The sequence below is a fragment of the Lissotriton vulgaris genome, chromosome 4_1, assembly GCF_964263255.1.
Source record: "Lissotriton vulgaris chromosome 4_1, aLisVul1.2, whole genome shotgun sequence".
NCBI lineage: Eukaryota > Metazoa > Chordata > Amphibia > Caudata > Salamandridae > Lissotriton > Lissotriton vulgaris.
In genome coordinates, this window is record NC_141691.1 from 1,870,687,672 (window position 1) to 1,870,715,078 (window position 27,407).

General features: G+C 42.9%; 1 protein-coding gene across 3 annotated transcripts in view; it reads right to left on the reverse strand.

The window, feature by feature from the left end:
- Positions 1 to 27,002, reverse strand: part of TMEM65 (transmembrane protein 65) — a 271,856-nt gene extending 244,854 nt beyond the window's left edge. Inside the window, exon 1 of one of the 3 annotated variants that reach the window (XR_015309927.1) lies at positions 26,211 to 26,991. Coding sequence is in view for 2 of the 3 variants with exons in the window: in XM_086966193.1 (XP_086822319.1) it covers positions 26,211 to 26,433 (223 nt within the window). In the remaining variant the exon portion in view is untranslated. Of the gene's footprint in view, positions 1 to 26,210 lie in introns of all 3 variants that reach the window. The other 2 variants (XM_086966193.1, XM_086966192.1) reach the window with 2 other exon arrangements.
- Positions 27,003 to 27,407: the final 405 nt, after the last annotated feature.

The window sequence follows — 27,407 nt, forward strand, 5'->3', positions numbered from 1 at the left end:
CATTACTTGTTTTTAACCAAGTGCTGGTTGGACTAGTGAAAAAAAAAATGTTGGCTGTCACAACTTAGCATTTTTTAAGAATATTTTGCACTCACTTAGCACTATTGGGTTTATTCCACCACTTCAACACACACAAGAACCAGCTCCGCTGGTTCCAGGCGTTGTAGCACACTGGAATGGCGCTAGGTCCTTCCAGTGGGGACCCGATGATGAAGCATATCACCACTAGGTGGTGAGTGTGGGTACTTTAAGCAAATAACATTTGCTTTTGTGTTTTTGTTTGTGTTTTTTCCTTTACCCAGTTTTTCTGTTTTTTCTGTTTTTCTGTCTGTCCCTCACTAAATCCCTTGAGGTGCCTGATTGCTATTTCACTCTCTTGTTGTTTATTCATACATGTTCATCCACAACTTACATGTGGTTGAGATTAGTCTACTGAGTGGTCAAACATGTGAGCGCCTGGACAAAAATGGTTGAGCACCTTGGTAAGAGACTGTCGGATCACACATCAGTTCTCCTCAAGCGAATGATACAGGCTTGCTAGTAAACAAAGTTCTGTGGAAACTAACTCCAAGGAATCTGGTGGATAAATTGGTTAGAAAGGAGATTAGGAAAGAAGACAGACAGACAATATGCTGTTGACTGGTGCAATGGCAACACTATGGAAAGCGTTTAAAGTGGTGAGGCAGCGACACTCTTGCCAAACAACTCAGAGTCCTAAAACTGCTATTAAGTCATCTGGCTAGACTGAAGCTGGAGATCAATCATCTGGAAGCAGACCTATTTTCAGACAGGGCAATACATGCTAGGGACTAGATCAGATCCAAAACAATCAGAATACAATGCAGTGGCAGAAAAAGATATTCACCATCTGATCAAAAACACAAAAGGCATGCTCATTTGGGGAAGGTTAGATCCAAGGCAAGGCACTAGCTAACAACATCCTTAAGGACCTAATAACATCATATTCATAGCAGAGGCAGATCATCCCAAATACAAAAAAAAGGTGCTGTTGGGGACTACTCAACTACTACGAAGCCCAATACCCCATCACAATGTACTAATGCAACCACACAAATTGACTCTTATCTGTAGGATACAGCTAGTGCATGATTAGGAGGCGCACATAGAATGTCTTAGCACAGCCCATTACATTAGACAAGATTAAGGAAGTAATAAAAAGAGTACAAGCTGGCAAAGCCCCAGTCATGGGTGGGTTTCCATCAGAAATTTACAATGAATTTTCTGAGCAGATGGCCTACACCTCCTGCCCGTATTTCACGCAGCTATGGTGAAAGTCATTCTTTTAAAACCTGGGAAGAAAGCAGACAGATGTGACAACATGCTACTATCAATTATAGACGGTGATTTCAAATTCCTAGCCACAATGAAAGGGAACAGACTGGTACCTTTGCTACCTAAACTAGCCCTAGCTGATGAGGCATGATTCATCTCGGGATGCTCCACATCATATGCTTGTACAATTATCTGGCTAAACTACAACGCTATTCAGACTAGGCTATTCGGTTTAAATCTCAGCAAACACTAATATCACTACATGCAGCTGATACAGCTCTATATAAGAGACCACCACAAAAGTCTGAGTCGATCCTTGGCAAATTTATCAAATTTCGGGCAGCAGCTGATATATCCATACACTGGGGATAATTAGCAATATTCCTTCTCACTTCTAACGCTAAATGATTCGTGACAGATTTCCCATTCAATGCTACAACGGCCAATAACGTATTTGGGAACATACATAAGTTAGGAAAGTGGTGAGGTACTAAGAATTAATAATGGGGCCACAATTAGCAAACTATAAGATAGGAAAGAAAAATAGATTGAACTTCCATGTACAACTGCAGGCCGAATGGGCTCAGGAAAATAGTGATACTCCCAAAAATCATGTATTACTTCACTAGCATACCAATCTTCTTCATAAAAAACTTTTTTCAATCACTGTGATCCCTGCTGTTCAGATTATTTGGGCGGGTAGGTAGTCCAGACTGGCTGGGGAAAGAATGACTCCCATATGAACAGGGTGACTTTGCCGCTCCCAACATGGAACTGTACTACTTAAGTGCGTATGCATAATTCGCTTTCTACTGGTATCACCCCAGTGCAATAGGACACCACTGACAAATCTGCTCTGGAAGAAGATACCCAACTGGTCGGCTGAGATCAATATGGTGCATCGTACACTACAGGCTTGGGACAAACTAAATTCTAAACAAACTCAAATTGCTAGTCTCCCCTGTGTTGTCCTTGCCACATCACCAAAACTACAATATGAAGCATGAGGACAACGTCATATCCTAGGTGCACAAACATTAGAAAATGGTGAGGGAATCTTTATGGCGACGGGCTATTGATCTCTTTAGACTACACTATGGCGTGCAACTCACACACCCTGCTAGACAGGTTTTTATATTTTTATCTCAGACCGGCGACCAATCAGGTATCTCCCGGAATCCTACGCTTAAGCCATTTGAATTGCTCATTATGGCGAAATCACAGATAAAACTAGTAATATCCCATTACATTTCAATATAGGGGCCTAAGTACATACAGTAATATCTATGGACAAATGGAATGCCGATTTACAAGGTGTGCTTACAGATGAGAACTGGTAATACTACTTTTTCCAAACTGTTAAACTGGCTCTACCTTGATCACTTTCGATACTCCCAGAGACTCTCCTACACATCCTGATCACAGATAACCCTGTAACCTACATAATGCAGCAGCTCTAATTGACAATCCACAAATATTTTTTACATTTCATCTCTGGGCCTGAAGTATACAGCATGAACACTAAAGAGGCCAAAACATAGTCTTGCTTAAACCCCTGGGTTGCATACATCTCATCGGTCACATTTTATTTTTACCCAACTTTACACATATCCATTCCTTTAAATGTGTAGTGCTTGCATAGCATTTAAGATGGGGTATGAATGCTTTAACTAGTAAATTTCTTCCATAAGACAACTATGACCCACACCATTAAAACCGGCTCCATCAATTAGCAAGCATAGAGAGGTTCAATATTTATGTACACTAAGCAATGGGCAAATATTGGCAGAGTTAGGATAGCATCAAGTAGATCAAAGTCAGGTAGTAGCCTGTCTGTGACCCGATGTGTGCTATGCACCCTTTTCCACAGATCCCTCTAGAATATGTGAACATAAATCATTGCCTCCATATCCCCAGGGACAATTGGATGAGATTTGACCTGGAGTGACAGATTACCTTTTTATGTCTCGCCAAGGCAGCGCTTTCGTGGTATCTTCAAAACATGCTGTATTCAGCATATGTTGAAAAGAATGGGGTTCATAACCTTGGTATATATACAGTAACAAGTAGTCCTTAAGGTAAATGTTTTTACAATTCATATGCATTTTAGTCCTAAGTGTAAATTCATTTTTTAGGACAAAAATGGAACACAAACAATAACTTTCTTACGAAGATATCAATTTTTTACTTTTTATTTTTCATCAATCAAAGAATTCAAGCAAAGGTCCAAAAAATCATAAAATTGAACGATGCAGGTGACATAAATTTACAGTGACTAAGATGCCAAAGTGACAGAAAGTGCATTATACATACAAACAGATCATTAGGTCCGGTTCTCACATTTCTACGCTATTCTCCATTTAATTGTGACATCATTGATTTTGTTTTACCTTGACTATACTTAAGACACACAAATAGATCCTTATATGCTCGTTCCCATGACGCTTGATCAATTTATAATCAATTCTTAGCGTACGCAGTCTAGACATCCAAATATGGATTGCAATTTACATGTACTGTGAAGCTTCCTACGGTTACTCACTGCCTTTGTGCGGTTTAATTTTAATTTCTACTTTTATGTGCCACCGAACAAAATGTGCGGTATTTAAATCAACAGTTCACGTGCATAAGGATCTAAGTAGGATACGAGTTGATGCACAATCACGCTCTATTTCCACTATAAAGGTCTTGTGTGTGACATTCTTTCCATTGTAATTTAAGATGATGTAATTTTAATTCCTCAAAGATGATATATGTACTATTTGTTATCAATAGAGCCATCTGTTGTGGTGCACATTCATCGGTTATGCCTATCCTTCACAACAGGTTATCAATAGTGTTTTTATGTACATGAATATTTCTAGGGTAATTAAGCACCTTTTGATTGTTTTACAAACATTGCTCTCTTTTGAATTATTTCACAGTCTTTAATTAGCCTAACATTGTTGATTTAGTATTTTCACTAAGTAACTTGAGATCCCAAAAAATCTTTTTTATAATAAATTTTGTATATAGCATTTTTAGCCACCAGTTATGTGAGGCAATATGCTTAATTCTAAACTGCCGATTTCGGTAACATTCTTCGCAGCTACGAGGAAATGCCCTTCCTTCTTTATTCTTCCGGACCCGAGGGCGGCTTTCACCTTGACCATCAGCCATCGCATCTAGCTGCTGCACAGAACCGTGCAAACTAGATGCAAATCGGGCACGTTGGTCTGACATGCTCTGTGTCACCACATCACAGTCTTCTGTTCCTCCGCCGCCCGAGACTGTCATGGTTGATTCGGAACCTCACGGCGCGTTGGAAATGTATGTCCATCGTCAATCAGTGCACACATCCTCAGGCTGATGTGCGCCAACATGACTTTGACCTTGATCTTTATATTTTTGGGTAGAATTATAAGAAATTACGGATTACCTGTTACCACCTTGCAGATGCCTCCAAATTGAAAGGACGTCTCCACTTTAGAAAAGGTAACCACAAGAATTCATGTGGATCAGTTTATTGTTATATCTCCGGTTTTCATGAAATCTTTTTGTTCACGCAGCTTCTCTTCATGCTTCTATCACTTCAAGATTACCTAGGCATTGAGCTTGGTTCTAATCTATCTATTCAGGTATGTTTTTTCTAACACTGGCACGCTTCACCGATTCACCACATGCTGACCTCTCTCACTTACTAGTCACATTTACCCAAACTATTTTTACGTTTCCCAGGACCTACGTGTGAGGGATTACAACAGTGCCAGTTGGTCATACGGTCCATCTGAATCATCCTAATCAGGTATGATTCCTTGTTAATTAAGTGAAGCGTACAACACAACTTTTTGAACCTGGGACACCCTTGACTCAATCAATTCCTCATTTCATTTTAGAACACAGCCTTTGAAATCGCAAAGGCGTCATTCACTTTCAGGCACTTCCACCTGACTCCAGAACCAATTGTCTTCGGATCTATTCAGTTGATACCGGTCATGGCACCTAATGCAAATGGAATTGGTGAGCTTTTTGCCCCAAATGCTGTATTATTTATTATCATTAATTATTGGAACACATCCTTAGCTGAATTAGTTTCCCTTCAGGCGAACTCATCTCCTGTTCTTTTGTCCTGAAGAAGACATGACACTTCTCTAATCGCGCTAATGTCAGGGTCGAAACGTCGACATATACCCTTAGGTCTCGTTGTCCTTTGACTTGTTAAACAATCTCTGCTTGTACCGCAGACACTTATATCATGAAATGAATGGACCTCACCATCATTATTTTCTCTTGTATTATTTTTCCTTGCATATTTTGGGTATCGTTTTGCCATTTGTATGTATAATACACTTAGTCACCTTCTGTCACTTTGACACTTTATTCAGTGTAAATTTATGTCACTTGCGTCGGTCACCTTTATGAATTTTTGGACAGACTTTGTCTGAATGGAGTAAAAAATGTATATCTTCGCAAGAATGTGTTATTGCTTATGTGTTCCATCTTTGTCCCAAAAAATTAATTTACACTTAGGACTAAAAAGCATATGGGTTGTAAAGAAATGTTCTTACCCTACAGAACTACTTGTTACTTACTGTATTCAGGATATGGGCATAAAGATCTGCCTACTTGCCGCCCATCTTTTCAATTGGCTCCTGTCCCTGTCCTTTGTAAATGGTGGCTTTTCATTGGTCTTTAGGCTTAGTAGTCCCTCCTTTGTAAAGCCTTGCCTCTTCTTGTAATCTCCCATGAGGACACCCCTTTTACATGTGTTGTTATGCCCCATGTTTGAATTACAGACTCAAGGCACTATTTTCTTAAAGGCCTTCAGACAGGACACTCACTTGGTCCTAAACTAGGTTGGCTGTGGTTACTTTACTCGCTAGCACATCTCACATTTATATTAGACCTTCTATAAATTTCCCTTCATCAGCTCGACATACAGTACAACCTAATCCGGAATTAATACTATAATTCTTAGATCACATTTCAAAGCTACTAATTATATATAAGGACATAGCTATTTTAATGCACTTGTGGTACTGTCTTGAGTGCAATGCATTATGCGTAGGGTGATTTACCATATCTTCTGCAGGGTGCAGTATCATATGTGACTAAAAGTTTATGATGTTCACTAGGGACCTCAGGAGCAACTTGCAGTACTGCACCTAGACAAGCAGTGCTGGTACCTTGCTCACTAGGAACCTCTAGGAGCAGCGTGCAGTACTGCACCTAGACATGTAGTGCTGGTGCCTTACTCACTAGGGACCTCTAGGACCAGCTTGTTGTACTGCACAGACATGCAGTGCTTCTACCTTGCTCACCAGGGACCTCTGGTAGCAGCTTGGGCTACTGCACTGAGACATACAATTCTTGTTCCTGGCTCACTGAGCAAGAAATTGCAATGTACTAGGTCTCGCACTACTGAAGGTATGAGCTATTGGCGTTGCATTCTTATTGTTCGCAACGCCAATACTTCAAACTATCAGTAATGCAAGACTTATTGCATTGCAAAAGCTTGTTTAAAGAGCGAGTAGAGAACACATCCTCGACAGACATTTAAAATTGCTTGCAGCAACAGATGTTCTAATGTACTTGATCTAATACAGTAGTATCAAATTGAGACAAAAAGGGCCACGAGACTTGGGGATAACTAAGGCCAATGCACCATTGAGATACTAAGATTTTCTGTGAGATGCCCATTTCCACAAAGTAACATGACAATGGCTATGATAAGACAGACTGTCTAAACTGTTTATAAAATTCCAACTTTTTTGCACTTTTATCTATACAAATTTCTAAGATTGCTGGGGTGCAATGCAAACCACAGTGAGAAGTCAAATAAAATTTCACGAACCATCGTGATATAGTGCATCAAATTTGAGATGTCCTAGAAATGGATGAAAGTAAAATGTATACATTTTAATAGGAGCACAAACTGAGGGGTGTGTCAAATCTTGCCACCCAGTGCCAGAAACACCGAAGCATCTACTCTTAATGTGGAGCAGAGTCTGAGAAAGTGGAAGTAGCCGCCAGAAGCAAAAGGAGGCTCTCACCTTGAATAAAAAAATCTAGTCCAACTAAAAAGAGGATTAACATGTTCCTACTTTCAAATGGGAAGTTGCAAAGTTTCGACTAGGTCGCTAGGTTGAGGTCTAAGGCCTTTACCCTTAGATGCAGACACATGGCCAGGTTGATGTTCCTGAAAGCACTATTAATGAGGCCCAGGAACATGAGAGGATTTTTCTCACCCAACCCTTTGCCCAGGATACGTATAAAACTATTACCACCTGAGCAAACTCAGGGAGCAAGCTGATGTACAAGTCAAACACATAGAACATTTTGATAGAATTGGCTTGCGTGTGGGAGCGATTTCTGGTCTGCATAATCTTTCAGGAAGAAGGAACAGTCTGATGTAATATTTTCGCTCCGCTCTTGAATTGGTGGAGATTCTATACAATAGTTTACCTTCGTTAAATGTAACTATTAGCCAACGATAGCGCACAACATAGGTATTTTTGTACCATAATGTATGTGTGGGAATTATGGGAAACGCATTTATCGCAACGAATGCTGCTGCACCTGTGCACAAAGTTTTGAAAGAAATTAAGGGGTTCTAGGGTGAGGCTCACCGCAACAGACAACACAATGTCAATGTGTGTTGGTTTAATACAAAGCCGTGCTTATACCTGTATCAGCGAATAAATACTTGAGAGGTCAATGTATTTGTTTACGTGCAGGCTCCAGAGGCTTCTTTTCTGCTTTTTTTAAATAAGTGAAAGGTAGATATAAGAATCAGAGCCGGAAATAGCAGAATCAAGGGGAAAACAAGCATTTGCAATGCAATAGGTCTCGAATTCAAGCTGTGTTTGAGCTACTGGCATTGTAACTGACAATGCCTTTTATTTATGTTTTGGGTTTTAAAACATAAATAAAAGGCTTTGTCATTTACAATACTAATAGCTTAACCTCTCGCAAATGCGAGACCTATTGCATTGCATTAAAGGGCCTTCCCGACTACTTATCAGATTGTAAATATCAGAGTAAGAGACCGACCTGCGACGTCTTCAAAGTAGTGATAAATAGTGCAGTGAAGAGGATGTGTAAGTGTTGTAAATTACACAAACACGAAGTGTGAAGTGAGAGTTACATATGATCTGAGCTATAAACACTAACAAAGTGCTCCAACACCTTTCGCTCTGTGATTACACTGTCGCCTAAGGAGGAAGAGCAGGGGGAGCTATTTCCTGCTCTCTGTGATTTGAGTGTGCAGTGTGGCATTGCATAATGTCATTGCTATATTTAGCCTAATAAAAAACCCTCCAGCTTTAGTAGGGCCCTGGCTTCACCTCCTGATGCAGGGCGGGCTGTGCTTTATGGGAGGCGTGGAGGGAGGGACGGGTCTGGGCTGCAGCTCCGGCCTCGTACAGTGCCCCTGCCTTTACTAGTGGACGTTAGACGCTGAGGTGGTGGTATTGGTATTGGTGGTGGTGGTATTGATGGTGGTGGTATTGAATTGGTGGTGGCACATGTATTGGTGGAAGTGGTATTGGTGATACTGCTGGTGCTGGTGGTGGTGGTGGTGGTATTGTGGTATTGGTGGTGGAAAGTACGTGGATGAGAGAGCAGCAAGGAGCACGGGGAGGGAGGTGTCGGAAGCGAAGTGCATAAGTGACAGCACTCTCCTGGGGTGCACAACTAAAAATGAAAGAAAAAAATGTTTCGAAAAATTGTTTGTCCTTCACAACTAGAGTAAATCTAGTGAACTGTTTTTATGATGTGTGGAATCTAATGACTTGACACTGTGATTTTTTACCTTGATGTTTTATTAAATGTATACTTTTAAAATTTATTTTTCACTGTATTCCTTATGGAGGTGTTCCAAGTATATAACACATTAATTTGACAGTATTGTGATTGAATGGAGTGAATTGAATCCAGTGTGTCCAAAGGGAATCTCTATTTGCTAGAAAAAATGTAGTGCCTTGATAGTGAGGTGCGGTAGGACACAAGGAATGCTTATCGCCTGCAACCATCAGAGCAAATTAAGCACTTTCAACCTGCATCCGACAGTCAGCATGAATCAATGACAGACACGAGTTAGTGATGTGATGCCGACTATCACATGAACTTTTTTTTCCTACTGTACACTACAATGCTTTCATCTTTCACAGTATTATTACGCATGTACCAATGAAACTGCCTCAATACAAGATTGCCCTTTACAATTACCCATTCTTTAAAAGCAAGTTCTCTCTTGCATGTCATGTTACACAAATAATTCAATTAAGAACCCAACCAAGGCGGCCTGTAATCCAAACACACTCTTTGGAAGTGTTATAAGGCAGTTCATTTCTGGACAATTAAAGTACTGCGAGGCGAACACAGTTGAAACTCGAGAGATGCAAGTGGGGAGGGTGAATGGGATATTCTCATAAGACCAATTTGCAAGTCAAGCCAGGTTCCAAGTCCACTCCTGGGCTTTACTTGGCACTTAGGCACAAGGTCTGTGAACGTAAGTTGCTTTCAGACAAACAAACAGTTTGCACTGTAGCTGCCTTGACTGTGCACGAACATGCTTTGAGCACATGCATTCTAAGAAGCATTGCATTTTACAGATGTCATCAGGCTTGCAGCCCAAAGCATTCAGGGAGCTCTAGCCGCTTACAATATATGAGAACGACAACAGGGCAAACGCTTGTAGACTTGGCTTTACTTAAGGCGTTCTGAGCGCTCCGTATAAAACCCGAATGCACGGTGGAGATTAAAGCGATCACCCATCCCAACCTGGCATAAGGGGGCCCAAAAAGGAGAGCAGGGCTGTCAGGCTACCCCACCAGAGCACACCCATGGCAAAGGAGAGGCCGCCTCTCAAAAGCTGAGCATCAGAAACACCCGCTATTAAAATACAAGCAGGCAATAAATCCCCTATGAAATAAATAATACTCCATTTAAAAAAATGCAAGGGGTTAACTTTTGCTCATTTGGCCGAGGGTAATACCGAGTGTGCCATGGCCTCGGGAATCTAACTGCCTCTGGGTCAGCAGGGTTCCGCCTGCCCCCGGCTCTCCGTGGTGCAGGTTCCCTCCTTGCCTCCCCTGGTAGCAGAGACGAGTGTGTGCTGTGGTCGGTGATCTCTGCCTGTCTCTGGGGTGATGACCTCTCCTCTTCAGAGGGCAGGACTCTCCCTATCCCCGGGATCGGACACCTCCCCTCCCAGGCAGCAAGAACCTACCTGCCTGTCCTGCAGGGTGATAAGATCTCCCTTGCTCTACAGGAAGCAGAGCTCCAAGATAGACCCAGGGGTGCCAATCTCTGTGCTGCTCTCCACATACTACAGCCTGAGCGGTGTGCGCAGGCAGGGGTAGCAGGCTTGTATCTAGTGGGAGGTGCAGCGTGCAAGAACAGCTCACTCCGCATGGAAGGGACAGGAAAAAAGCATTGGTCTCGCTCGTTTAAAAAGTTTAGAGTGGGAGGCAGAGGAAACAAGACGTGCGGCCGCCATTATTTAATATGTTAATAAATAAGATGGGCAAGCAGTGCACAAGACGCACAGCCACATTATTTAGTATATTAAAAAAAAGGAAAAAATGCAGCCGCCATTGTTACTAATTAGCAGTAGCGTGCCACGGTGCTTTGTATAAGAGGGCACCTTCTGTGAAGGAAAAAAGACCCTGCAGCCGTTGTTTGTATTCGCCCATGCTGTCGTTCATTTGAAAGCCGGCGCCATGCTGAACCACTGGTCGACGTGGGGAAAAAAGTACACGTACCGTGAAACAACCAAGTAAAGGAGCTAGTAGCAATGGGAGGATACCAGTGACGACATGGCCGTACTAAGGAGGGACCAACAAGCCTATTATGGAATCAAACAACAGCATTTACGAAGGACAAAGACACAAGCCAATGAGTAATATGGGCGGGGCTTCTCCTCCGTACTCTACCTCCAACAGATCGCCAGAGCAGTGCTTGCGCGCTGGCTCAGGTTTGGCTGAAATAATCTAGGCACACAGACTGAGTCAGCAGTGTGATAAGATCTGTGGTCCGATATGCCACATAGGTCTGCATCAAAGGGAAAGTTACAACTGCATCTTATAAAACCAAGGCACAAGTGTATGTTTGTGAATCAATCATGTGTATTTTAGGAATGTAGTACTGATGTGGGTAAATATATATGTATCTGGTAGCACGGTCCTAAATCCAACAGCTTTGAGAAGGAGGTGTTAAACTCCAACAAAGGTGTGTTTAGGAGGACTGTATCTGGTTTACTGTGCAGAAAAGATTAATCGAATCCCAACAGTTCCAGATTAGATGGGATCTTCCTAAATGAATTACTGAATGCCACAAAAATGCTAATTGTGTCTATCTGGGGAAAACCGGAATATTACATTCTCTTACAGTGGTCACATACTGTGGCACACTAAGGTATTAGAGATGCTGACCTACAAGTGCTTTAGAATCTGGCCCCCATTACAGAAGTAATGAAGGGGGTCGACTTCTTGGAGGCATTGTAGGATGTCCTACAAGGTTGGGATCTCTCACGAGTTGAATGGCCTGTGTCAGAGCGGAAGCTGAGGGAGGCAGAAACTGTTTTTTTGTTTGGATATTGTTTGTATGGAGACATTTATAGAAGCCATGTGATTGGGCATGTATTACAGGTAAAATGTGGAAACTTTTGTGTAGAAGAATATAAAGATGCAAGCTCCCTGCCTGCTCTGTGCAAGCCTAGTTAGTAAACTGAAGTAACCATGCATGGTTTTGAAATGCAGGTTTGTACGCTTCAACAAACTATGAAAGCAAATGAAGAGGAAGTAGGAGGAGAGGTGGGGTGGGGTGGGGAAAGCGTGGGAGCCCAGATCAAAGTGAAGGAATAATTTTTTTTTTTAGGTTTCGCCCTGGCCGTAGCACCTGTGAAGCAGGTGCTCCGCCCAGGGCGAAATCTTATGATCTACAGTATGGGGCTTCGTCCCGCCTCTGTCTTCCATTGGCTAGCTCCATAAATGGAGGCTAGCCGTCGGAAGAGATTGACTGTCAATCACGCTTTCCCTGTGAAAACGAAATTCGGGGGCGATTCGGACTCTTTTTTTTTTAAGTCCCGCCCCTTGTTGCCGTGTGTCCCGGGCCGCGCTGTGATTGGCTGCCGGCCAGCACACCCCGTGACGTCATTCCCCGGGCCGCGCTGTGATTGGCTGCCGGCCCGGGACACCTCCGTGACGTCATTCCCCGGGCCGCGCTGATTGGCCGCCGGCCCGGGAACCGACTTGTTTTTTTAGCGCGACACAGACTGTTCTAATAAGCCACATAAGGCCTGCGTGGTCCTATAACTTTTATTTCATTTTGAAGCTGGCAATAACGACCCCCACACAATTACAACGCCGCAGGGTAACAAGTAATCCATTTAAAGGAAAGCCCAGCTGCGTAGCGGTGCCAGAAATCAAACTACGGCCAGCAACGCAGGCTTCTCGTTTCACTTCGCACTTCAACACGAGAGAGGACAAAGCTCCCTTTCCAGCCGCAAGCCTATGTATGATGCGTTAAAACAACCATCAATGCTATGTATGCCTCCAAGTTAGCCCGTAGCCTCTGCCCTACCCCTAAACTGTCCCCCGGGGGCGCCCACTTGTAGAATAGAAACAGAGCCTTTGTTTTCCTCGCCATTTTTCCCCTTTGTCGCTTTGCCTCGGGTGAACCTTGTGCGCTAGGCGTTAGCTCCCAGCCTCGGGTCTCGCCGGAGACCCGTTCCCCAACTTTCCAGTCAGCTCAGCGGGCCTGCCGAACCGGTAGCCCGGGTCCTGCCGCTAAGGAGGGGTCCTCACTCGTCGCACTGCACCTGCCAGCGCCACCGTCATCGAGACTGCATCCCGCCTCGCGACAAAGGCGTCGCTACAGGTGCAAAGGCATCCATTGCAAAGACGAGCAGGCATGCACTACGAGAGAGTAACTATCCATGGTGCAACAGGTGCAGTGGCACAGGGCTCGGAGTGCCAGTGGACTACTGCATCCAGATCATAGCTTTTTCTCCATCCGAACCGGGGAAGGAGGGTCAACTTTCCTAATTTGCGTTGGGTTCCATGTCACCCTTGCTATGTCACTGCAACACACACTGTATATTTTATTGGATAATATTTTTGTGATAAATACAGCCATACAAATGGGGTAGGTGGTTCCCGCTCAGAACAAGTGCAGTTCCTCATACGTGTGAGAGGGATAGTAGTGGGGCTTGCAGAGTACATCTGTGATATTTTTAACAGTCCAGGATGGTTTTTCGCGCAAAGCACTTCCAGCCTGGGTCACTGGGTAAAACAAGTACAACAGACACAACCAAATCGAGCTTTGGTGAGGTGCGAGTGTGTGAGACAATCAATGGAAACTAAGATTTACCCTAACTGGCTTTTGGAACTGTTCAAGTGTCAGGAACCGCCCTCGCTAATTCATCTTACTTTTATTAATTTATTGCGACAGTTGAGTTGTACAGACTGCTATGAGGTCTCTTCAAGCCAGATGGTTGAAAGAACTAACACAACCTATTTTAAGATGTTGAAAGATTGGCAACAAAAAGGCTTGCTAGAATGGAATGAATACTCCTTTTTACTCAATCGTAATCCCAAAGTGGCAGTACTCTACCTGCTACCCAAGCTCCACAAGAACACTGAAAAACCACCGGGTAGACCAATAGTCTCCTCCATGGGTTCTTTGTTGGAGAACATGTCTAAATACATCGACTTTTTCCTTCGTCCCTTTGTGGAGGCTATGCCATCATACCTTAAGGACAGCAGGGACTTCATTAATAAAATCAAGAACTTTGTATGGCAGGACAGTTTTTTACTCATTTCCCTTGATGTTTGTAGCCTCTACACTTCAATTCGACACAAAGATGGTAGATGCTTGTTGTCAATTCCTGAAAAAACGTTCCATCTCCTTTAAAGATCACACTACAATCATCTTAGACATGATGCTGTTCTGTCTCCAGAACAACTTTTTCATCTTCAATGAGGTCTATTATAGACAACGACAAGGGACAGCGATGGGAACTTGTTTTGCTCCCAGCTTTGCCAACTTGTTCATGGCAGGCTGGGAGCAGCAGGTGGCCGAAACCCATGGACTATATCGCAGCCATGTGAAAACCTGGCGGCGATATATAGATGACCTATTTATCATCTGGGATGGTCCTCAAACATTGGCAGAGAGTTTTATTCGAGATCTAAACCAGAATGATTTGAATTTGGGTCTGGTAGGCAAGATCAACAGCCAATACATGGAGTTTTTAGATCTTTAGATCTTAAAGTTGAAGTTGCTGGCAACAAACTGGTGACAAAGTTATTCCGCAAAAGAACGGCGGGTAACACACTGCTTCATGCAGAAAGTAGCCACCCAAGATCCTTAATAGGCAGTATTCCGTTTGGTGAATTCCTCCGGGCCCGGAGGAATTGCAGCAAGGATGAGGACTTTGTGTTGGAGGGAGAATGTATGAAGGAACGCTTCAAGGAACGTGGATATCATCCACAAGTAATTGAAGAAGCCTTTCGGAAGGCAACAGGTTTTAGTCATGATACACTGTTGATTCCCAAAGAACAGAATGAAAGTGAGACACAGGAGGTGGTCAGGTATATTTCCACCTACCATGCCAAATCCTGGCAGGTACAGAGCAGCTTAAAAAAGCACTGGAATGTTTTAAAAACAGAACCTACGTTAACAAGTGTGGTTGGCTGCAATCCAAGCATCACATATCGAAAGGCAAATTCCCTGAAAGACAGACTGAGTAAAAACGAAATAACTACCAAAAAAGGGAAAACATCTGATATACAAGGCTTTTTCACGTGCATGTCATGCAAGGCGTGTAAGTTTAGCCAAAATGTAAAAACAGTATATTATCCAATTGAAGGTAGGGAAAAGCCTATTAAACAACACCTTACTTGTCTATCCGAATATGTGGTGTATATTCTTGTGTGCCCGTGTTCCAAAAAATATGTTGGAAGCACGATGTTTCCTGCTAAGAAACGCATTTTGGAACACATGCGGGCAATTGAAAACAAGGATCAGAATTCACTGGTAGCCAGTCACTTTGAAGAACTACACCGTAGCAATCGCAATCTACTTAAGTTCTTTGTGATTGATAAGATACCCTCCATGAAAAGAGGTGGGGATAAAATACGTAGGTTGCGACAGCTAGAGAGCAAATACATTCTGGACCTAGACACCCGTATACCTGGGGGGCTGAACTCGGAGGAGGAATTGAAATGGCATTTGGGCAAGTAAACTAGTACTACTGGAATTAGAGCTTTAACTGTATAGATGTGTTACACAGTCTCCTGTTTGTGCTCCTTATGTTTTTAACTCACATTCTATGGTTATCACTTTTTTTTACATTTTTTTCACGTTTTATTGTTCGTGATGCACTGTTTTGATTCGAATCATTGAGGACGTATATTGAACGGAAAATAGAAGAGCTTGTTTCTTTTTATACAGGTATTATTCGCTGAGGAAGATTGAATGGGCAAGATGGAATGTATTAATGGGCAATGTACACGGAGACGATTAACCCACTTGGGTACTAAATTGTATTTTGCCGAAATTCCCACTTGGGACTCACCAACTTGAACTCTTTCATGAATGACTGAAAAGGACAATTTATTGACAATTTAAGAAACCTGGATGGGTAAAATTACAAAATGTTTATTACTCCTTTTTCGACAATAGAGGTATCATAGAACTGCTGTCAATTTCACTAGTGGTACATTGTTCCAATATGGCCGCTCCTTTGTTGATACGAATCATAGTCCTGCGTTTATGTTCACATCAGGAAGTGATATGTGAAACTTTATTTAACTATGTTTTTGAGGAACACAATTCACCCGTGATCAAGCCGAGTGTTCGGTGAAACGCGTTGAGTTGGTTCCATGCACTGTTGTCATGCTGGAATAAAAATATGAAGAATATGAAATACGATCTTTTGGTCTGAAGAGGTGGTGTTTGAGACTGGAGAAAGAGTGCATTTTACGCTTTTGAAGCCTAGTAACAGTCTGCTTCATTGCCCTGTAAGGAGTGAGCCTGGCAGATTTACATGAAAACACTCTGGGCAGAAAGAAAAGGGAAGGCAGCCAGGAAAATAACACAAGGAAACAGAGAAAAGGAGGTAAGCCAAACAGGAATAGGATAGTGTCTTAAGCTCTTTAATTTGTAATGGTGTTACTCTGTCACCCTTTGAAGTACAAGTCATCTGTCCAGTGCTAACATGTTTATGGTATTATGTTCAGGAAAGCCACCCCTCTTGGTTTTGCATGGGCTCTGGGTGTTAGTGGCTCTGGGTGTGGGTGGCTCTGGGTGTGGGTGGCTCTGGGTGTGGGTGTGTGTGGCTCTGGGTGTGTGTGGCTCTGGGTATGTGGGTGTGTGTGGCTCTGGGTGTGTGTGGCTCTGGGTGTGTGGCTGTGGGTGTGTGGCTGTGGGTGTGTGGCTGGCTCTGGGTGTGTGTGTGTGTGTATGCTAGTGATTGCTGTCTGCTGAGCTCGTCCAGTAGGGTACAATAGGTCTTACATTTGCGAGAGATTACGCTGTTGGCAATGTAAATGACAATGCCATTTATTTGTCTGTTTTCAAATCCAACACATAAATAAAAAAATTGTCATTTACAATGCCAATAGCTCTAACTTTTTCAAAGGCGAAACCGTTGCATTGTAAATGCTTGTTTTAAAGGGGGATCACTGCCGGTTTAAATTAAATAGAAAGGAAGGACCTCAACATCAAGCTCATACTTCATAAAGAACAGTAGTCCACGTGTGATGTTTCCGTGTGAGACCGGACTATTCAATCCACGAACTTTTTTATTGGGGAACAATAGTTATTTCAAACAAATAAGAGGGTGCAACAACGTTAGAATCTTCTTTCTGTCTGGCAAGAGGGTTCAGAACGTTCAGTGGCTGTTTGGGTGTTAATGGCAGTTCTGGGTTAGGGATCTTTAGATTAATGGGATTTACTGTTTAAATGCCCGAGTCCAGTCGACCCAGCATCCATCCGATCAAGTCGACAAAAAACGAGCACCATGTGCAGAGATAGTAATAAAACTCGTTACGTGCAGTGCCTTGTAGGCTACAACAACTTATAAAGACAATAGTAAAACGAGAACGAAGACCAGGAAATATTCATACATTAAGTGTTGAAATAAATGAAAGGGAGAATACATTTAAACTACAAACTGTTTTAAAATAATCCCATAAAAACTTTAATTACATTTTAAAACTGTTTGATCCGCACGCGTCTTCTCTGTCAAATCCAGTTTGGGTGTTATTCGCTAATAAAATACAAAAACAATGCTACAGTATTCACGATGAAAGCATGCTGCGGGGGCTGCACGTGAAGCTGGGAGATAAACTCAGGCAGCGCTGTGCAAAGAAACACAGTCAGTCAAATAACTATATTCGATTCATTTGAATCATAAATGTTTGCATACATACATAAAATTAGATATACATAAAAACGTATGCAAAAAAATCTGACGCAAAGAAACACATCCAGCCAGGTATCTAAGGCCGTCCAAGCAGAAATATGTACTTTTGTGTTCCGTGGAATACAGTGCAGAGGTTCGAGTAATGCATGCTCCTTACAATGTGTCGGCCTGTCGACTCTGGAAGCAGTTAAGAAACTGGAGTTACCTGTACTACCCCAGGAGCCTCGTGATCAATTCACGAAGTTTTCAATTCAGTTTTAAAAGAACATTTTGAGGCGGTTTTCTCGGCGCTGCTCTCTTCATGATCAAGTAAACCACGAATTTGGATATTTTCTTACCCCCGGCAAGGTTAGCCCTGAGCGTGTTACATACAGCGTTATGACTACTGCACCGTTGGATAGCTGACCACCCAGTAAGTACAGTGTTTAACAGCAACAGGCACTCCCTCTCACTGGATCTGTATTTTACCGGGATGGGCCTCAATTCCTTAACCTGCCAAAATGATGAGCACTGAAAAGGCTCACATTCATTAACAGAATTCAGACAGTCCTATTGTGGCAAAAGTGATAAAACATGCGTCATTAAAAATTAAGTAGGTTTCCTATTAGGTTTGACAACAATCCCAATGGGACCACTGAAATGGAGAGCAGAGGGCTATCTGCTTTCTGTTCCCGTTTTCAGGGCTCTTCTAGAGATATTTTTAGCTGACAAGACAGCCGCAGTGTTTTAAAAAGAAAGTCATAAAAAAGACATGCATATGTGTATACAGAAATGGGTTTTTGGTCAGCCCTCTTTTAGCATTAGTCTGTTGAAGTGACAGTCACATTTTGCTTCCCGAGCCACAGACTGCAGCATCAGGAAATTGGTAAACCCAACTTAAACAATAGCCTAGCTTTGCTGTGAGTGATGACTTGTTACTCTTGCACATGTTCCTAAAAGGTAGTCCAGTCCATTGCAGCGTTAGGGCTGGAATACAAAAATCTATTTTTTTATTTTAGCAACAGTTCACTTTTAACTTTTTATTTTTCCCAAACATGCATGTCGCCTTTAGATTGTTGCTTGGTTACTTGTTATTACTTTCACACCTTTAAAGTCTAATACAGAGGTTTGCAAAAAATACATTGAAAAGAACTGCAAGCTTATAAGGCTCAGACCTACTGTCCTTGCCTATGCCGGATCGATGTGGGGTTCCAGAGATTAACAGGGTACCTCATCTATGCATCTCCCATCAGAGGCGGACCAGTTGTTGGGGAGCCCCAGTAATGGCTCTTGGGGACCCTGACATCCTGGAGGATTAGAGGCGGGCCAGAGTTCAACTGTGCTGAGTTGTGGTAGCATGTATGAGGATGGACTATAGGAGGTATTTAGTCAGTAAAAGGTTCTGCATCCTTGCAAAGTTATAAGTAATATAGTGGTGACAGGTAAATAGGTCGTGAGGGACTGTTGACAGCCATGACTTAAATCAAACTAATGGACTGAACTTAGTTCAGATCATCAGGTTAGTTACTTTTACTCACTTGCATACTGAGCATTAAGAACCAATGCACACTAAACTGCGGATCAGTTGTACATATGCAGTGTTCATGTAAGGGGTGTGGGGGAGCAAACTCCAAGTAGCACACTGCAGTTTATACACACAATCCTCTAAACTCTGAGACACTATCCACAGCCATGTAATCTTTGTCAGCACAACCTCCGGCAGACAAACTGGCAAGCACTTTACCCCGTTGCAGTCTACTGCAAGTTTTAACGGCATATAAAAAGGTCCTAGCAGAAAGTGAATTATATTCATTCTCTTTCTAGGCCATGGAATTAATGAACTGCGCTTTTACCAGTGCTGGGTTACTGAATGACCTCCAACCAAATCCCTGGCAAATCCTACTGATCCCCATTTCCTAGCAAGAAACGTGTGTTTCAAATGTACAATTCTAGCAAAAAAAGCTCCCTCTCAAATCAGCACTTAAAGTGTTATTTCTAAACAGTGGAGACCTATAGGTACAATGAGGAGACGTAAAAACCAAAAGCATTTACTCTCAAAATGAACCAACGTTGCACCAAAGAACACCTCAAGATCTCTATACCACAGACATGTAATAGCAGTAAAACAAATATTTGTATGTATTTCAGCATTGGTGCAAAGGATTCATTTTGTTAGACACATCAATAGAAAAAATGTAATGTATTCGCTTAAGCCGTCTTACGTATTTAAGTACCAGAGGGGGCAAAGTTGAATTCTTTATAGCCAAGTAGTTTGTAGTAGCCTTTTGCCCCTCGGAAAGACACAAAAAACAGAAATCCACACCACTGAAGATGTATGATACATTTAGAAAAATGTGTCAAAAAGAAGTGACATGGGGCACTTGTAGGTCCAGTATACGTGCCCCTGGGGGATCAAGCAAACAGCTATGGTATGCAGTTCCTTTTAGAGAGATTGTATGAGAAGAAGAGGCCTAGTGGTCTAACACACTAACACTATGGTGGAGACACAGTGTCTCCCACTTTGAGATTTGGGGCCTTCACACACCTGGATGGGTGTCATGCTTTATCATAGGGCATGCTTCTCCTCAAGCCAGCGCTGCAATGCCCGACGGACACCCAATGAGGGGCTCTTTATCAGAGATTTTTTCGCCCCAAGCCGTTAGGCGCAGTGTGGGTATAAGGCCTTGTGGTGTAGAATGTGAAGGAAATTAACAGAGAAGGCTAAAATGAAGCACAGTGATACTCCAAATCAAATGTAATCAGCTGGTCCACTAGTCCCAATTAAAATCAGAAAGGTGTGTCACCACTGAGGTAATGGACAGTGGTGGCTACGGAATAGAGGTCACCATGTTTCTTGCCTAATGTGCAGGAGGATCATGTGGCAATTCTTCAGGAACAAATGTCTGCTGTCTACATAGTCGTTGGTTCCAGTGTTAGTGTCAAGTGTAACCCAAACACTTAAGTAACCTAGCAATGAGGTAACTTATTAGCAGGCTGACCCAATTTGGGCAGCTCACTAAATCCTTCGAAAGACTGGTGGAGGGTACGTTAATATTATTAACGTCGGTTCAGCAGCGGCTGGATTGCCAGAAGACCCACCCCTCTCACTGCCAGCTCGGACACTAACTTGCCACTAACATTTCAACCAACCACTGTGTAGAAAGTAGACATTTGGTACTGGGGAATTGGCACGTGATCCAGAAGACACATTTGGCAAGAAACAGGTCGACCTCTATTCCGTAGCCACCACTGTCCATTACCTCAGTGGTGACACACCTTTATGATTTTAATTGGGACCAGGGAACTCGCTGATTAAATTTGATTTGGAGTACCAGTGTGCCTCATTTTAGCCTTCTCTGCACATTTGCTTCACATTCTGCAGCAACATCTACACCACGAGGCCCTATACCCATATTTTGAAAAATGCCAGATGGCCACGTTGCCTTACCAGATTATCCTATGAATTGTAAACACTGTGGCCATGATTATTAGTATGTTGGTTTTTGGTGCAGGATCCCCCATTCCGACACGCATCCCTGCATCACAAACTGAAGTTTCTAAGTTTTCTCCTCGGAATTCGGAAGAATTGCGTGGACTCAAGAGGCACCAGATCCTTTTCCAGGCCGTCACAACTGCTGGTGGCTGAGCAGGGCCACTGGCTTTTTGGAAAATCGTAAACTGTACTGTAAAATGCACCATTTGACTTAAATAAAATTAAAATAAAACATCTGGAGTTAGGAGAAGCCACAAAAAACGCATTGGTAAGATTAGTCTTGCCTACAAAATCTATGCCTTTCAACCAACTTCTTTAGCTATTGTGCTAAAAAAATGCACCAATTGGCACAATTATTTTGAACTTCCTCTGACGCGAGCAAGCAATCTGCTCGTTCTGTGAATTTACTCTGGGATTGCACCTAATCACTTTCAAAGTTCGCAAGACAGTACTGAATATTTAGTAATAATGTTTTTTTTTTTACCAAATATGACAAGTAGGTTTTTTACCGGCTACCTTAAAAAGAGCTGAATAACAGCAAAACATTGTAATAAAAAACTATGGTCACAAAATAGCAAGATTATTTCAGCTTCAAATATATCAAAGAACAAACTGAGAAATAAATAAAAAAGAGACTTAAGGGACACCGGACTGAAGTGGTGTTCTTTCACCAAGACAAAAAACCTATGGACAGATATGGAAAAAAACTATATATCACTTTCCCGTTGTCCTCCTTTAAATGGCAGCCATTGTGCTACGCTTTACAAAAATATTAATTTTAAACCCGGGGCTGCAGCATGTTATCGAGCCATTCTCGATAACACACAAGCAAAAACTAAAAGAAAATGCAAACGCCTACTTAGTATTCAATTATCAGTGGTGGAATTTGCTGCCTCAATGAGGCTGCACTGTGTCTGTTTAACACCCATGCACATCCTCTTAGAGGAGCCATCTGGTGAATGATGTCACAGTACGTCTCAAATGCAATTTAATACATCCCAAACTAAGATTCTGGAATGCCTATGGTTAGCGACACTGCGGCTGGGTAAAGAGAACCGTTTGTTAGATGCCCTTTTAGAGCCAAATGGCAAATACAGTATCCGATTATGGAACATTGTAAGGATTCTCCGTTATAATGCTAACTCTGATGCTTTCCATTGCCCGAATAAATGAAGCAGCCCTGGCAAATGCTTTAATAGCTACACAAACAAAAATAGAACCAAACAGGTGATCCTGATCTTCTCAAGATGTGTTTGTCTCACTGGAAACACGTGGTCTTAAAGGATCGAATGAGGGTAGTGACTGTCGACGCAAGAAGTTAATTCTTGATTTCTATCACACTCTGGTGGCTGCTAGGGCACTCAATACTGAGAACAAGCCATGTGGGTGCTACAGCATGCTTGAAAGAAAGGCAGTATCCAAAATGTGAAAAGAAATTGATAAGTTGCCTGGTCCCTACTCAGCTTCAATTTTTTCGTAGCAAAATCAGCCTTCTCATTCCAACTCTATGAAGCATTAATCCTCCCGTAGCAACCTCCCTAATGATTGATCGCATCCTGAGTGTATTGCCTCACTTACTCTATTCAGACACTAGCATTCCTTTAAGGAACTAGCCTCCCTCAGAGCAGTAGCAGCACTACAAACTCTTAACCAGATTACACATGTGTACTTTAGTTGCTACACTTTTCTTCGCTATCCAGTTAAGACTCCTTTCTCTCCAGCATCGGTCCCTGATGGTACCGCTCTTCAGCATGCCCCTATGGCTCTACTATTTTTAGTATACCCATCCAATGGTGCTGCCACTTCTTAACATCCCCTTGTGATGATGCCACCCTTCTGATTGCCCCACAGTACTGCGAACCTATGGACTTCCCACAGTGGTGGTTATTCTTATTAGCACAGCACTGTGTCGCTGAAGCAACAGGGCACATATTACTTTGCTGATGTTCTTCAGCATTCTCCCCATTGTTTTTACTCCTTAGCATCCCTCTTCAGTATCCCCTTGTGGCGCTTATAATCCTTCGTGCATCCTCTAGTGTTGCTGCTGCTCCACATAATCCACATGTTGCGATTATATTTTTTATCATGGCCTTATTACGCTGCCCTCTCTTCAGCCTCTCCTTATGGCTCTGCTGCTCTTCACAATGGCAATGCCACAATCAGCATCCATTCATAACACTATCTTTATTCAGCATCTTTCTACAACACATAAATTCGTACAGCATGTTCTACAAGACAACAGTTCAAGTCATCATTAGCATTATTACTTTGAATAGTTCCATCAGTGAGGCATCGATTGCAAGGCCGAACTTAATTCTCCCAGGGTCAGTAACAGGAGATACAAGCACCAAGAGAATTGGGGGATCTGCATGAAGACTGCAGATCCATTGTGTTTGTACTAGAGATTTCAACATCTTGAATGCAGGCAAAAATCTCCAGGTGAAAATCAAGACAAAAATGAGCAATTATTAGAGGATTCTTGCCCCGAGCAATTATTAGGGGATTCTTGCCCCGAATCCCTAGTCACTACTTGCTTCTTAAAGGACCTTCTGTGCCTCACTTATAATCTCCAGTAAATCCTCCCTCTCAGAGTTGCTGATGCCTCCAATATCGGGGAACTCTCAAGGGTGAAGTTAGAGAGAGGATTTCAGGGGCACTCGCAAAGAAGGCTTAAGTGGTGTCTTACTACTGATCATCTGAAGCCTGTCCTTAACCTGAAGATCCTACTTAAATACCACGAAGAAATAGAAGTGAACAGGTGCCTATTCAAGACCCTCAAGACTTAAACAGAACTATCGTCGACTGGTATCCTTTGCTTGTTATTCTGAACTCAGCAAGGGGCTGAAGCAAATATTTCATGTTTTGAAGGCAGCATTGCAGCCTGTAGAGAGCTAAAGCACCGGCTAGTCAGGTGCAGTATTAACCTTAAAAGTGAATTATTATCTATCTTCAGTAGCAACTAGATTAATAACCACCTTGTTCGGTGTCATAAGTAAATGTATGGAAACCCATAGGCCAAGACAGACCATTAATGTTGTCATGATGGGAGGGTAAAAAAGACGGGCAACTGATCGGTCTGTTAAAGTGAGTCAGTAATGTCATAATTTTTCAATTTGGGAGCATGTCAATTGAAAGTCTAGAAAAAAAAGACCCAACCCTTCACTTTTTATTGGAAGTTTGACAGAGAAGTGATCAGTGTGACTTAGAAACCTTTTATCTTTACACCACACCACCATAGGCACTATATTGCTACCATTAAAATGAAGCCAACTTGTTGGGATGCTGTGCTGGATAGCCAAAGGGCAATGTTGTTAACTGGTTTACATGTTCTTGTGTGCTTATCCTAAAAAAGATGTAGGTATCATTGATGCACACATAATATCAACATCAAACTTGTCGGAAAGGGAGAACTATGGAACTAGGTAATTCAACATTTATTGATGAAACTTTAAGGAGTGAAAAGATCCATCTGCACTACATCTGGACTGCACAATCTCATCATGTCTCTGGAATGCAAGCCTAACTGTTGACCCGCTGAAAAAAGACATAGTCAGATCTTCATTGGAAATCCTTTTAGACTAAAGAAAACTCTCCACACGTCTGCATTCATTTGGCTCAACAGATACTCAGGCTTCCCACAGATGCTATTCCTGAACAGACCTACTATGTCTGGTGGGTTATTCTATTAAAACTGCCAGAAAAAAAGTTATGGATGGGCCATTTTACCACAAACCATCAGGGTACATTCACATTTTCTATTTGTAAATGTGCATTCAAGCACCATTATTGTTTTGATCCATTGTACAGACCTTTGGCATGGAGGTCGTCTGGCTAGGGTGATTTGATTAAGAAAAAACGCCTACTTTACATTTAATTGATTAGCATGGGTGCAATTTTATGTTTAAAGTATGATTAAATCTTCACTGTATGTAATTAAGTATATATATATATATATATATATATATATATATATATATATATATATATATACACACACACATACATACATATATATATATATATATATATACACACACACACACACACACACATACATACACACACACAGATACTAAATTTTGTGGCCCTTGTTCTTCATTTTAAGGAGTGATATTGTATTTTAATGTATTATGCCTGGTGCACACTACAAACCTAGCGGTATCTGGGTGCCTTAAACAGCTTATTAAATAAGTCATTCACCTATACCACACAGCCAGGCCAATGCTGCTACCACAGGCAAAATCCTGCCTTGCAGAGAGACCTCCATTAGTTTCTAAATATTAAGGTTTTAATGTTTATCTGTAACTCTTTAGTGTGTCTTGTTTACATGCACTGTATTTTTATCTCACTTTCCATGTGTTTTACTGGAAACAGCCACCGATACGAACATTTTGTATTGCTGCTGTTTTCTGACTTCGGATTTAGAGGGGTTGGTGCAGGTTTTTTTTTCTTTACTTCATTCTAAATAGTGGTTCGGTACTATACAAATAAAACAGTTCGAAGGGGATGGGCAACTATAATTGTGTTTGCAGTCACAGTAAGCATAGTTACGATTTGAACATTAGTCAAAACGATGGTAGCTGGGTGGGTGTGCCTGCACTTTCAAATTACCTTTACTCTAAAATTAAGACAGCAATGTCATAAAACAAATGAGCAGAGAAGACCGTGCACATTATTTTGAGTTTTGCACAAATGTGAACACTTTAGGTAGACAAGCTTCAAAATTCCCAGTGAAGCCTGCGCTGCCTCATAAACAATCACTTTTTGACACAAACAGGCCACAGAGTTGTACACAGAAGATGAAGAGTTTACATATGCAGCCCTTAGAGAGCAGGTGATCAACATGATGGAACTGACTGTACACTGACAAGCGAGTGAATTTCACACCAGTTTATCTGAACCTGAACTACAAAAGACTGCATTTTACAGATTCAAAGTTCTAGTTTCCCCATATTTTGCCCCAGCCCAGCAACGCTCGTGTATATACCGGACAGCCTCACCCACAGGCTGTGCCCTGCCTGCAGTACCCACCTTGGGCGATGGCGATGGACTCGAACCGGTGCAGCTCCCGCAGCAGGCAGCTCCGCTCGGTGGCATGCAGGCTGTATATGAAGTCCCGGGCGCCCTGCGCGGTGTTTAGCGCCTCGATGGGCTCCTTCCGAGGGTGGGTACCCAGTGCTCTGCAAGTCCCGGGCCAGCACCAGAGCCGCAGCCGGGCAGGCCGCAAAGCAGTCCGGCTCAACAGAGGCAGCATTGTGGCGGCAAAGGGTGGGAAACCAGGGTCCGAGCAGGTCCAAGAGCCAAGGTCTAGGGCAGCAGCATCCGCCCTCTGAAGCGATGAGATCCGCGGTTTGCTGCTCCCAGAGGATCACCAGCCCGTCCGGTGTGTGAAGAGGAGACACGCCGAGCGTGAAGGGAGTCGTGCCAGCCCGTGAAACTGGTTGCGAAGGGGGCTCGGCTCTCAAGTCCCGGCAGGTGCACTACGGAGCACTGAGGGAACTCTCGGCAGTCGGTGAAGGGGCTGGCTGCCGCTGATCCGCAGGCTGGCTCCAGGCGCCCTTCCTTCCACAACAGTGGTCGCGCGGCCCCTGCGTGCCCTTGGGGGTCTCTCACCTGACGCGCCGTACACCCGACGCCACCGCGTGTCACTCTCGCACGTGCCCCGGGAGGGAGGTCTCTTTGTGGTGGTGGTGGTGGTGGGGAGATAGGACACGAACAGCTGACAGGAGGCTCGGGACGGCAAACAGTGGGCGTCACCGGCTGACAAGGGTGCGTCTTCGCACCCCTCCCGCAGTTGGGGCGGTCCGGGAGTGACGTCATCGCGCATGCGCGGCGTCTTTGCTTCGCTGTACGGGATGCGCGTGAACGCGGTGCATCTTAAATGAGGGTCAGTACTAGGGCAGCTGCGGTGTCTGAGGTGGTCTGGCGCGTCTAATTATTGGTCCAAGTTGCCAAGGAATTGCAGATTTCTACGGAGAACCGTACGCGGAGGAATGGTACGAGGGACGTTTTCAGAACGCAACCTAGCTAGCAGCCACCACCTCGTACATCACAGAGTAAAGCAAACGGATTTTACTCACAAGGAACGCAACGAGCAGGAAACGTGGCGTGGATTAACGTGTGTATGTGTACAATGTCTGGTACCTAAAAAATCACGAACTCCATACTGAATCTGGAAAAAGACAATATTGTACATGCAAAGCACAATTAGGTTGCTTTTTATCACTC